The sequence below is a fragment of the Gymnogyps californianus genome, chromosome 9 (assembly GCF_018139145.2).
Source record: "Gymnogyps californianus isolate 813 chromosome 9, ASM1813914v2, whole genome shotgun sequence".
In the NCBI taxonomy this organism is placed as follows: domain Eukaryota; kingdom Metazoa; phylum Chordata; class Aves; order Accipitriformes; family Cathartidae; genus Gymnogyps; species Gymnogyps californianus.
The window spans coordinates 1816183-1829373 of record NC_059479.1 but is presented as its reverse complement, the minus strand read 5'-3'; the positions used below and the strand labels follow the sequence as shown (position 1 = coordinate 1829373).

At 60.9% G+C, this 13191-nt stretch overlaps 1 protein-coding gene across 1 annotated transcript; it reads right to left on the bottom strand.

Annotated features, from left to right (window-relative positions):
• Positions 1 to 718: 718 nt before the first annotated feature.
• Positions 719 to 7747, bottom strand: ARR3 (arrestin 3). Its single transcript, XM_050901793.1, has 15 exons — positions 7731 to 7747; positions 7139 to 7169; positions 6707 to 6767; positions 6277 to 6321; positions 5661 to 5860; positions 5489 to 5548; positions 5170 to 5237; positions 4721 to 4856; positions 4535 to 4619; positions 4337 to 4409; positions 3667 to 3804; positions 3063 to 3146; positions 2725 to 2748; positions 2570 to 2622; positions 719 to 846 (listed from the first exon to the last, which is right to left on the bottom strand). The coding sequence occupies exons 1-15, from the start codon at positions 7745 to 7747 to the stop codon at positions 719 to 721; spliced, it is 1203 nt and encodes a 400-aa protein (XP_050757750.1).
• Between the last annotated feature and the right edge of the window lie 5444 nt (positions 7748 to 13191).

Below are 13191 nucleotides of genomic sequence, written 5' to 3'. Positions count from 1 at the left end.
CGAGCGCACACCGGCACCGCCGCCGCCCCGCCCGCCGCGCCGCGCGTCACTTCCGGCGGCGTCACCGACGCGTCACTCCGCCCCACCCCCCCGGGGCGGGCGGTTGCCGTGGCACCGGGCCGGCCTCCGGGGGTGGTGCCGGTCGCTGTCGCCACTGCGGCCTAGTACCGGGGGAGGCGGGGGGGGACCCGGCCGGGAGCGGTCGCCGCCGGGTTCTGCAGCGCCTCGCCCTCCCGCCGAGGCCCGCGGCAGCCCGCCCGGGCAGGCAGAAGCACCGGCTGCCCGCTTCGAGCTCTCCCCACGGCCCCCGGGGTGGGCCCCGCGCCCCGGCACCACGACACGAAGCCTGCACCGGGCCACTGGGGCGGGTTTATTTATAACGGTGTCACAGAGTATTGCATAACGCAGGCAAACGACAAACACGCTGGTGACGGCGCTCAGCCGGGCTCCGGCGCACCCTCCCCGTCCCTGTCCCCTCGCTAGCACCCATGGGTGCAAGGAGGTGGGAGCACCGTCCTGCACGCAGTCGGGCTTTCCAGCTCCTGCCACCGCAACCAGGGCTTGGAGTCGGTGTGAGGAGCCCGGGGAGGAGGAAGAGGGGTGTACCTAGGGGAATACATCGCACCGCGCGCGGTACGGCGGGGAACGCGCTACAGGCATCTACGTCCCGAACCGGGGCGCGTGGGACCGGTGGCTGTCCGTCCGAGCAGGCAGCAGGTTAGCTTTCCTCTTTGTCAGCCTCCTCCTTCTCGTCTTCGTCGTCTTTCTCCCCCTTGAGTTTTTGGCGAGCGAATTCCTCGATGACGATGTCCTCCTCGCTGGAAGGGAGAGCAGAGGACGGTGAGGCTGGGAAAGGCGGCTGCGGGGAGCCCGCGGTCCGGCTGCCCGGGATGCACTGCAGCAAAGAGGGCGAAATCCCTGCCGACACCCAAACCCCGCTCCTGCTAGGGGACAGGGCACAAATCCTGCTGGTTCTCGCCCCGGCCCCGTCACCCCACGCGCCGCAGGGAGCAGTCGGGTCACTGCGAGCCACAGCCTGACCCAAGCACACAAATCCAGGACAGAGCGCTGGCTCGGCTGCGAGCGTGCGTGACCGGAGGAGCTGGGTGAGAGCAACTGCAACTTTCGGCGTTTTTTCAGACAATATTTTGCATTGTCAAGGGAAAAAGGGGAAGGAGAAGAAATTAAAGTGGAGACGAAGAGATTAGTTACCTCCTTGCGAAAGGCAAGCGGCAGATGACATCAAGGGAGAGCCGCAAAATGAAAAGTGGGGGAAGAAAACGGAAAAAAGGAGTCAGCAAAACTGATTCCAAAAGCCTGCGAATGTGAAAAGACTTGGCAAAATCTACAGGGAGCGATGGTGGGGACAGGCCAAGAGATTTCCTCCTCTGGAAGTTTAAATGTCCTCGCTGAGCTGGGAAACTGATAGGCTTTGCTGTGAAAGCCTTGCAGTTGCAGCCCGAGTTTCCAGGCTCCAAATCCCAGCGCTCGTGTCCCGTTGCAGGGTGTAACCAGACACAAAAACAGCCTTTTGGGGCTTTGCAAGCCAGGGCCGGCTGCGGGGCCGGTTGGCGGCCGTGGCTGCCAGGCACGGCTGCCAGGAATGGGTTTGGCACGCTGCGGCTTCCCGGAGGGAAGCAACCCCAGCTGTGGCTTCAGCTGGAATAAGCTCATGCGGTGGGAGGAGAAGAGGGCTCTGGCAACAGGGAATGTGCGGGGGCACGGGCTGTGACCGGCGCCGCTTCCAGCAGCCAAGGGACCTCAGCGTGGGCTGGATGGGGACCAAGGCCGTAAGGGACGTTATGTCCAGCGGTGGCACTTGTGACTGGGAGGCAGAGCACTGCCAGCTGCTTCCGAGGGACAAGGCGAGGTCTGGGCTTGCAGCAGGAGAGGCTGCTGTGTTTGCAGCAAGGGGAGTTGTAAAATAAGCCCTGGAAGTTTGCAGAACACGTGCCGAGCCCGGCGTTTGAATCCTGCCAGCCTGTGACAACGGTCCCGCTGCCTGTGCCGCCATGGAAGGTGTCACGCCGTCTGCTGTGACACAGGGGCTCAGGACTTTGAGGCCTGGATGATTTAATCCAAGGATGTAATCTCAAACTGGAATGGGGCATCACATCCATCTGTGATGGATCTGTATGGTTTATGTGTTAGAGGAAATACTGGCTTGAGGTATAAGGCAACATCTCTTTACCTTGGCTTATCTGTAGTCCATTGATAAGCAAAGCACAGGGAGGCAAGGATTGAGAGAGAGACACATGCCGGTTAATAAAGGACATTTCAACTAACATCTCTTCTCAATGCTCAGGGGTTTTTCTGGAAAGAGAGCTGTTGGGATGGGCAGCAGCCGGGATGCCGCGGGGAGAAGAGCTGCTCCCATGCTGGTCCCGGACAGAGCGTGGCTGCCGCGCAGCCGGAGCAGCTCTGCCCGTCCCACAGGCAGGGATGCTGGGGCAGAGCAGGGCCCTTTGCACAGAGGCAGCTGCATCAGCGGTGCTTTTACAAGTACCCCTCTGAACAGGGACTGCCTCTTCCTCCCCCGTGTTCTGGCAGCGTCCCAGGTGCTACTTACTGTCCGCAGGCTTCGGGTGCATCAGGATGACAGGCAGCTCGACTCCAACGTCGCTGGAAGGAAAAGCACTTCTTTCAATAAACCTGCCCAGCACTGCACCGTGCGGGTGTTGGGCACCATGCCGTGCTCGGCCCTGCAGGCAGCTCCCTCCTTACCTGGAAGTGAGATCCCCCAGGATGCTGCAGCAGCGGGAGAGAAGGGACAGAAATCAGCCAAGGCAGAGGAGGGGAGGTGTTAGACTTTGCTTTATAATAAGGTAGAAGATAATTTATGATAGGGTTGAAGGGCAGCGGCGATGGGGATGGAGGGGTGGGAGTCAGAAAGCACGGCTCCGTGGCAGGAGCCCAGCACCCGGCTGCCCCACGGCCCAGGGGAGCGGGGCAGGGACGAGGGGGCCCATGACGTGAGTCCCTTCATCATCTGCCCGGTGATACAAGATCCCACAGCACGGCCCAAGAGGACGGGCCCTATCCCCGTGCCCGCAGAGCCTCACCCTCCTCGGGACACCACCAGGTTGACCTTCACTTTGTAGGACACCAGGATGCCCAGCACCTCCTTGTCCATGCCGGGTCTCAGGCTAGGAGAAAGGCAGAGTGGAGCGGTGAGGTGGGCAGCGCCGCTCGCAGACCCCATCCGCTCCCCCCACGGCAGCTCCCGGGGCTGTCTCCGTGCCCCGTTTCATGTGGGGTGCGCTGGGGTTTAGCAGGAGACGACAACACAACGTGGGAGTAAAAGAGAGGGGAGGGCAGGTCACTTGGCTGAAGCCACAGAGCAGTTTCTGGAGGCCAGTTGAGCTGCCTGAGCTGGGATTTACTCCCGAGACGAGACCTGATGCAGCTCTGCAGAGGGATACAGGGCCTTGGACGATGGTTGGGACTGGGAGGCTACGTCTCCCGTACGAGATGGAGAGGTGGCTCTGTGGCCATGTCACAAAATCCCTACGTTTTCCAGCTGGACAGAGTGGGCTCAGGCACAGGAGGTGTAGGGGACCCTTGGTGGGAGCCCAGAGCATCCTGAGCTGTAGGAAGCTGTCGGAGAGGGGGGAAGGCATGGGTCCAGCCGTGGCGGGGAGCGGGGGGAGCCCGCCCGGCTCTTACATGGTGGTGGAGGCCAGGTTGGTGTCCTCGTGCTTGAGCTTGCCGTCGAGAGCGAGGCCTCGCTTCTCACGGTTGGCCGAGAGCGTGGGGGTGACGGAGTACGTTTTGGAGAAGGTGGAGTTGGCCGCCACGTTCTCGCTGGAAGGGAGAGGTGAGCTCAGAGCCAGCACCAGCCTGGTGGGTGCTCAGCACCCGCCGGGGATGCTCAGCGTCGCGCCAGGCACCTGTGCAGAGCCAGACCCCCCCGCCCTGCCCTCCCCATGCAGCTGCCTGGGCCTGTTTCCTCCTTTCGTTCCCTTATACAACCACTTCTTTTTTCTAACCCCTGCCTTTGCTGCAGCCCGCCTCCTTCTCAGGGGCACAGAGGCTGCGGCTGGCCTCAGAGATGCAAAGCGAGGAGAGGAAGCAGCCGGGGGGGGGGACAGCTGCGCACCTTCCCCCAGGGACCTCCCCAGCCGACACCGGCTTGTGCTGGGGGGCACGGTGTCCACAGCCTTTCCTCTCCTCTGCTTCCTCTGCATCTGCTCTGCTAACCCTGATATTTTTGCTGCCTGGTGTAAAACCGTCTTCCCCACCCCCTCTCCCCATCACTCTCCCCTCCTCCTCCTCCTCCTTTCTCTTCCTCCCTCTGGCCACGATGCCACGCCACCCCCAGCCCCTTTTTACTTACTTTATCTCCTCGGTGCACACAGTCTTCGTGTATTTATCCAGCGAATAGAGGACCACGTCTGTGATCTGATCAACTGAGGAGAGACAAGAGGGAGCAGCGTTGGTGACACAGCAGAGGCACTGGCGCGCGGTCCCCATCTCCGAGGAGGAGGCTGGGACGCGGTGGGTGCTGGGACGTGCCCCTCCTGCCCCCTCTCACCTGAGATCTTAATTTTTTTCACAATCTTGTTGGTGGTGTTGTTGATGTTGACGGTCACGTTGATGGGGTCTCCGTGGTAGTAGATCTGCAGTGGGAAGAGGCTCGGTTACGCGACCGGGCATCCCGGTCCCCGTCCCTGGGGATGCACATGGTGGGATGAGCCAGGGGACGGCCCCCCGTACTGACCTCCTTATCCAGGGAGGCTTCAAGGTGCAGGGGCTTGTCAGACATCATGAACTGCCGGGTGGTCTCCGACTTTGGGGCTGGCCCCGTCTTCAGGGGTGCAAACTGGATCTTGCGGATGATGAGGCGCACCGAGTTCCTGCGGGGTGAGAAGCGGTCACCCCCAGTCCCCCCGGCAGGGACGTGTCGACACGGCCTTCGAGGGGGACACGTCGGCTGTCTTCGGGGACAACACAGTGTCTCTAGCCAAAGGATGCAAGCTGCAGCCTGCTCTTAGGATGTGGTGGGCTCTGACACGGGGACCACTGACCCTCCTTCAGGCAAAGTACCCGATCTAAGCGTGGCACAGGCTGACAGCAGGTCCTCAGCCTGACCCCCGAACTGACCACCCCAAAACCGTCTGCTTGTTTTTTTTAGGGCCACGGGGAAGGAAAGGGATCCCCTTCAAATACCTCTTGTGAATTTTCTCCTCCAGATTTTCAGCACAAAATCCTTTGACCTCAAAGTCCACGCCGCAGGCCTGGGGGGACACGTACGGTCACTAAGCAGGAGGGGCTCAGAGCTGCCTGAGGTTTAGGTTCATTCCCCTCCTTTCTCCACTGCATCCCCAGAGATCCTGGTCCTGACTCCAGCCATTCTTCCTCCCTGACCCTCACCCCACAGGCCACGTCCCCATGAAAGAGAAGGAGCTCGCGTTTTTGGCACCCCACAACTTAACCCCCTGCCAGGGGGAATGGGTCCAGGGGATGCGGGTCGGGGACAGCAGCTCACCTTTCCCACATCGTCTGGTCCCGGCTGGAGGGTGACCGAGCAGGGCAGGTTGGTGGCAACCTGGGCAGAACAGGGAAAGAGAAAAAAAAGTAAATAAAAAGAGCGTTCCCAGAGATGAGCCCTGGTGCACACCATGGAGGTGTGTGGTCAGGAAGGGCTGAGCAGCCCCTACCTCGAAGGTGAAGGGGTAGGCATTCTCCCCGAGTTTCTTCATCAGCTTGTCCTGCAAAGGAGTGAGCGTTTTGGGTGCCTGGTCCGGCACCGGCGGGAAAATCTGGGTGGTCAGGACATAGAGGTCCTTCCTGAAGGTCAACCCGATAACATCAAGGTCATCTCGGCCATAGCGGAATGCGCAAGTCAGCGTCACGTACACTGAAGCCGGATGGAAATGGAGAGGAGCGGGGTTAGGGGAAGGGTGAGATAAAGGGAAGGCATGGGGGGAAAGAAGTTGAATAAAGAGGGGAGAGAGAAAAACTACTTTAATAACTCTTCAGCAGAAATACGACTCTGTTATCAGGACCTGGACCTCAAACACTAAATATAAAGTTAACAAGATTCATCATGTCTTTCTGCAAGGCACGGGTAGCTTCAGAGCCGGTGCCCCAGGCAGAAGAGATGAGAAGAAAGAGGCAGCCTTCCCCTCCAGGTCAGCTGCCGTGGCCCTGATGTACAACAAGATGTAGATGACCCATTGCGGCTTTAACCTGACTACAGTCCCAGGTTGCTGGTGAGCTTTGCACCAGTTTCCATCCCTTCCCCTTATAACGTGGGGATTTCTGTATTAATACCTTTTCTGTCCTTTAGGTACTCCGGGTCAATCAGGCAGACGCCATCTGCAAACAAACAGAGAAGAAAGGCCGGTGAGCTCAGCTGCCCGGGAAGATCCTTGCAAAAACAAAGCGCTTTCTAAATTCAAATAATCTGCTCATCAGCTGGGAAGGCGACTGAGGGGAGCTGCCGGTCAGGGGGCAGCGATGCCTCCTCCAGCGTCTCCACCAGCAGCGTGGCCGGGTTGTTTTGCAAAGGGACTTTGTCCCTTACCACCATTTTTCTGTAAGGGTATTTGCAGGAGAACGGGACGTTTGCTTCTCCGGAGCTGCCCTTTCTCCTCCTGCTCCGGCAGGAAGCAGAGGCGAGCAGCCACCGGCACAGGAACCGGTCTCCCCGGCCACTCGCTACCTGTGCTTCCCCCTCCATGGTGGGCACGGCCCCACTCACCTACAGAGTCCACCGACTCCACGTGATCCACAAAGTCTCTCTTCCCCAGGTAGATGGACAGCTGGAGGCAGCACAGGGTGAAAGGAAAGAAGGAAACAGGTTAGTGTTTGCCATTGAATTGGCCACAATTTTCAAGCCCTGAGTTGCATCGTGGGGCTCGTTAACCCTGCTGTTAGCGTGTCGGACCAGACATCACATTTACGGGTCCATATAGGTGTTTTTTTTAATTTCTGTTTTGAAAAGCGAGCCCTGCAGTGGCATCGTGGCAGGTATAGCAGGAATCAATCAGATTTCAAAGGGAAGGGAAACCCAGCCTGCGTCCCACCCCGTGGGCAGAGCCACCCCGGAGGAGCCCCAGCACAGCCTGCACCTCGGGCTGACCCGCACCCAGGGATGGGCCACACGGTCCCGTCTCTGCATGCATGGACTCACCTTGCCATTGGGGCTGGTCTTCTTGAACACCCTGTGAAGGAAGCACAGACAGACGGGTTGGGAATGCCTTGGATGAGGCTGGATGCGGTACAGCCCACTCCCGGGGCGGGGAAGGATGGGGCGGCCATTCATCTCCCTGGGGCGAGGAGATGAGGGCTTCCCTACAAGCATGGTGCATCTCGAGAGCTACGTCAGAGCGTGCACGGGATGTCCTGGCCTTGGGGAGTTCAGTGTCCTGCAAATTCAGAGCCTGAACCCGCCCTGTCTCACTGCCCCGAGGGTTGTCATGCTCCTGAGCTCAGCGTGTGACCATCGAGGGGGGGTGTGCATTAGCAGGCTGTGTCTTAAGGGCAAGTGAGAAAACACCAACACGCAGAAGAAAAGAGAAGGTGCTTTGCTGGCCCCGTGAGAGCTCACTCCATCTCGCTACAGCGAGCTCACCTATCTGCACGCAGGGGCAGTGGGTGGGGGGAGCCGGGGGGCTCGATTTCTCACCCCATTTAGGATCAGGGCACTGGGTCTCCCCCCACACCTGCCCTGCAGCGCCCTGCTCCATCCCAATTTAAAAAAAAAAGAAAAGAGAAACACTTACTTTGCTCCTTCTGCCATTTTAAGTCAGCGGCCGCGCAGGCGGGGATCTGCGGGGAGAGATGGAGGGGGCACGCTGGGCAAGGGGCAGCCGCCGGCCGTTGCCAGCCAGCGGGACAGAACCAGTCACGTCCCAAGGAGCTGCAGGGCTGCGGCGCTGCTGGGCCTTTCGCCTTTGCAGAGCTCGGATGCTCGGGGTTCAGGCGGGGCTGCCCAGCTTTGGGGCACCACACAAGGCACACGGTAGCGGCCAGAGACCCGGCGGGGCGGCCGAGCCTAGCAAGCCCCTTGCCCCTGGCTGAAAAGGCGGTGAAGAGGAGGTGGAAGAGAAAAAGGGAGAGCGATGCCCCAGGCAGGCAGGCTTCAGAAAATAGGAAGCACAGGGGCGACTCCCAGGGAGCGAGTTCAAGGCTGGGAAAGGCAAGAAAATGAACAAAAGGGCTTACGGAGTTTCAATTTTATGAATTTTTCTTGTCTGCAGGAAATTGCCTGTCATGGCTTAACGGCAGGAACAGGCTCATTTTGTCCCGTCACTTACGGGAAAGTGAGGAAACCACAGGCAGCAAGGTCGAGGGCAGCTTAACCGCCCCGTGGGCATGGGGGTCTCGGGGCGCAGGACCCCGACCCGTGGCCCCTCTGTCCCCACCCTGGCCGGCAGCACCAGAGCCGACTCTGGGAGGGCAGCGCTGGCAGCCCTGCCTTCACACTGGGAGCCTGGCCGGGGCTGCCCAGCCCTGCCCGACTCTGCTGCCTGCGTTTTGCTTGCTCAAGCCTGGCGTCCAGAATTCAACCATAAATATCGCACTGATCACCAGCTGATTCGCCAGGAGATTAGATGGGATGAGCTCAGCTTCTAAAAGTTAGGCAGCTCTGACATTAGCAGAGCTTAAGCCCAGGCAGGATTTTAAGCCCCAGGGGGGTGAGGGCAGAGTTGCCCCTTTACGCAACCACAGGGATGCTGGAGAGAAAGAAAAAATTGATATGGGGGGAGGAGATGATCCTCTTCCCCATGGGAAAACGAGGGATTAGTCCCAAACACAGGATCTTTGATGCCCTCAGGCGCTGCGGGATGTGAAGCTCGGGCATCCTTGCCTGCAGGATTTCTTGGGCAGCAGCAAGGGAAGGTGTGAAGGGAGCAGGAGCAGAGCGGTGCTGTGGGCTCAGCCCTCTCCAGAGCCCAAGAATTGGGGATGACACGATGAAAGGTGGAGGAGAGAAGAGCTGAACTCCTCCTCTGCATCTCCCAAGCCCCAGAGAGGGACTTGGACCCCTCCTGGCTTGGCTAAGCTCTCCCATGCTGCTACCCAACTCCTCTACCCGCGCCCTCTGGCTTGGCCACGCTGAAATCCTTTTGGCCACATTTCTCCCCTTTCAGCCCCAAACCACCGTCCTTCCAGCCACAGTCCAGCACCAATGTCCCTGCCCCGAAGTGTTTTACAAAACCGCAGAATCTGTGCCCCAAAGCACTGGCAGGACCCAGGCAGCAGAGCAGGCAGCACTCACCTGACGGGTGGGCGGACAGACAGACACTCTCCTCTTCCTCTCCCAGCACGTCCCACTGCCACCCAGTCACTACAGGCTGCTCCCAGTCCTGCAGCTTCTTATACCCCCCCGGCGGTCCCTCCCCTGGCATCTGATCTCACCCACTCGGCTTTGGCTGGAGATGCGGGGAGTGTGTGTGTGTGTGTGTGCGCGCGCGTGTGTGCACCGTGGGAGAGGTACTTTCGGGAAGAATCCTATTAGTTTATTAATTGGGGGGACGCTTCATGAGTAAGAGTGGGCTATAAATACGGCTGCTGCTGGAGCCCTGAGAAAGCAGCTTACGGAGATTGGCAAAGCGGGCTTAGGAGCAAGGTGATGGTAATTGAGGTGGAAGCTCTGCTCCCGGTGGGCAGAGGTGCAGGCAGGGGCACGGGCAGGGGCGCGCATTGCCACGGGGGCTCTCTACAACTGCTCCCATGGCAAGTGGAGCTGGGCCAGCCCTGGGCTCGAGGGTGGATGGAGGTGGCAGGGGGGCGGGAGGGACCTGCCCGGTTTTATCCCTCCCTTATGCACTTTGCTGGATGGCTAACAGATGGATGGGAGGTGCAGGCAGCTTCTTGCATGGCCAACGTGCCCGTGTGGCCGGTCACCTAGAGGTGACCTCCTGTGGTCCACGGCACACGGGACACCCTTGCCACGGGGACACTGATGTACAAGATGATGGGGTGAAGGCAAATGCGAGGCTCGGGGCTGCAGCGGCAGCTCCCACGCCAGGCTTCCCTCTCACCAAAGCAGCAGGGAAGGTCCGGCCACCCCTCGGTGGTGCGACATGGACCTGCCACTGTCCCCCAGCACCGCTGGGCAATCTGCTCAGCCCCGCGTCATTTCATAACGCCGCAGGCTGGCCTCACCTGACCCGATTAGCACATCATTAATTCAAGGTTTGCTGCTGCAAATAGAAAACTGTTGAAAGCGCAGAGTGGATTTGCCTTACGGCCGGCCATGAGGGAATCGCTCCCTGCTACCGTCCTTCGTCGGCCGCAGCCGGTGCACAAGATCTGCCTCCCACAGGGGTGGCTGCGGGGTGCTCACGGGGATGCTGCCCCTGAGTTGGCCCTAGGGACAGGGCACAGACCCCAGGGACAGCCCAGGGCAGCCTGCAAACTGCTCCAGCAAGGCCCCGTTCATCTTCCTCACCTCCAGCATCCCTCAAGCCCTTGCTTGCTCGCCCGGTCCCTTTGCTGTGAGCACGCACTTGGTTCTAGCTCAGCCCCCAGAGCTGAGCACCGAGGTCAGGATGTCCCTGCTCACCACTGTGCCTCCATCCCAGAGCTGCCAGCACCCTGGATCAGCTCAACGACCTTCATCACCTGGGTACCAACTCCTCCCAAACACAGCCCACCTGTGCTCCTGGTCCTGTGGGCCACTGGGAGCCACTGGGAGCCACCACAAGCCACTGGAAGCCACCACGGCACACTAGCCCCACCAGTCCCGCCGCCCAGGGCTTTAGCTGTCAGCACACGTTGCCCGGGGCCAGGACTTGTGATCTCTTTAATTGCACACAGGAGAGCTGCTTAGTTTGCAGATTAGCGGGCGCTATTTCTGCCAAGGTCGGGAGGACACGTGAACTGTGACCTTCCCGTGGGTGGGTGGAAGAGGAGGAGGAGGAGGAGGCAGCCCAACCTGGATGCCTGCTGCCTTGCCGGGGGGGACGGCGGAGCGGCCGCCTCCAGTGCCGTACCCAGGGCACCTAATCCTGAGCTCTCTGTTTGCGGCTCTTCGTTAGGCTCTTAATAAGGCCCCTGAGACCAGTGCCATTCACAAGGGCTGTGGCCATAGGGTCTGTGGAGCGTGGCGAGGATGGAGAGCAGATTTCATTATGGGCGGTTTCAGCTCGGTTTAATCCTGACGAGGTGGATTCAGCCAGGGAGACTTTGCCCAGGTGGGGGGCAGATATTTCCCCTCCCCAAGACAGTGGTGAGACAGACAGACCACATCCCTTCCCGCACTCATGCCGTGCTCCGAACCAAGTGCCGGGGAAGGAAGCTGGAGGATGCAGCGCCGTGTTAAAAATAATAGGGAAACAAGAGAGGACTTCTTCCTTTTTCCTGTTTAATAAATGGCCAAAGGCTCCTCTCATCTGCCTCATCCCACCCGTCCCTCCAGGTCCACGCAGTGCGTGAAGCACAGCTCAAACGGCCGCTTCCAGTGGGGCAGGACGCTGGTGGATGTGGGGCTGGTGGAGCACGTGGGGGCCGGCTCCATCCCTGGCTCCCAATGGACAGTGCCCTGCAGCGTCCTGCCTCCCCGGGGAACGGCCACGGGGCTTCCCACGTCCTTCCACTTCGGTGCCCTTGCCCGCAGAGTCTGTCCTCCGAAGGGAGCCCGGGTGGAGCCGGAGCCACCCAGCAAGCTGGCACCGGTGAACCCGCATTGCCTTCCAAAATACAACTGTCCCCCGGTGCTGGCAGAGCTCCCCGGGTGCCGGTGCATCTGGCAACATCCCAGCTCAGCCTCCGGCACTGCGCACCGCAGCCGCCTTACGTAAACGCCCGCAGCCGGCGCCACCGATTTCTCAAAGCCCCTCAGAGCTCCAGGGCTTCCTCCTCTGATCTGGATTAAGCGGCGCGGACGGCATTAATCTGAAGCCAGGCGCCTCCGCCGCTGCGGGGAATTATTGCCGCGCTGTTAAGTAACGGGGGGGAGCAGCACTGGTGGGAGTGGGTCTCTGGCAGGACAGGGGTCTCCAGCATGACGGGGGTCTCCAGCCGCCGTCCCGGCACAGACCTGCCATCACTGCATGTCCCCATGGCGGGCGCTGGTGAGAGATGCAACTGCTGCTGTGCAGGCTGGAGCTGCCAGCCCAAAATCAAGCGGGCTGCCTGACTTCTCGGTGGCCCCGGCCACAGGTTCCTCCCGAGGCCGGGAGCCCAGGAGGAAGCCTTGGCAGGGGCTTTTGGCACGTCTGCGCCAGTGGGCTTGGGCAGACGGTGGTGGGGGACAGTCCCTTTGTGTTGGGCTCATGGCTGCAGGGGCTGGCTCGTGATGCCAAGGGTGGCAGACAGCCGGAAGCGTAGCTTAGCACACCACTCCATCCTCATCCTCATCCTTCTCTGGCAGGAACCTGCTGTCCCGTCTCCCCCCGGAGCAGCCCTGGTGCTCCCGGGCACCCTGGCAGCAGACAGTGGCTGCTGCTCATCTGTAATTAATTGGTACTAATCACCCTAGTGCCGCTCGAGCCAGCCGCACGCGCATGGCCCGCTCGCTCCTTGCCATGAGGAGCAAAACCTCTGGGTCTGCACCCAGGAGCTGCAGGGAAACCCGGTGCTGTTTGCAGCTCCATCCTGCTGGGAAAAGCCTCCCTCCTTCCCGACCCCTTCCCGGGAGCCCCTGAACCCCGCTTCCCTTCTGCCTGCAGGCAAGGCACGCACAGACGGGGTGACATGAATGCCATCGTGGGTGCGTGGCTCGCTTGGCCACCAGATGCCCGCAGCATCTCCATCTCCGCGCAGCTGGCAGCAAACGGGCAGAGCTCAGCCCCGATGCGGGCAGCAAGGTCCCCAGGAGTGGGCAGCTCAGTCACTGCCCGCAGGCTGCCTGCCTGCCCACCGCCCCAAACACATTTCAGGGGCTTGCTGCTGTCCCACACCGCTGGCAGTCCCTTCTCCCAGGGTCCTGCCTGAGGGACGGGGTCTGCCCCCCCATTGCCCCTTACCCCCAGGGAAGATGGGCAGCGGGAGCAGGGTGAAGGCAGAGCCCCTGCTCCAGGACTCATGCTGCCTGCACCCTGCCATGCTCAGCCCCGCGTGGCCGCAGGCTTCCCCCTGTAGCGGGGCTGGAGCAGGAGGAGGAGCGAGGAGGCTGGTCCCGGCGGCGGGGAGAGCAGAGCGCAGAGAAGGAGGAAGAGCACGGCGGCCGCCGCGGTGCCGAGCGAGCGGCACGGGGCACCGAGTGGGTGGGCCCGGCCGGTGGGTCCGGGGAGC

What these genes read in the sequence shown, in the direction of transcription:
- ARR3 (XM_050901793.1), bottom strand. An exon ending in GGAGTCGGTGGACTCTGTAG is followed by an intron (nt 6,322 to 6,706) that starts GTGAGTGGGGCC and finishes GTTTGTTTGCAG; the next exon opens with ATGGCGTCTGCCTGATTGAC. An exon ending in AAGCCTCCCTGGATAAGGAG is followed by an intron (nt 4,620 to 4,720) that starts GTCAGTACGGGG and finishes TTCCCACTGCAG; the next exon opens with ATCTACTACCACGGAGACCC.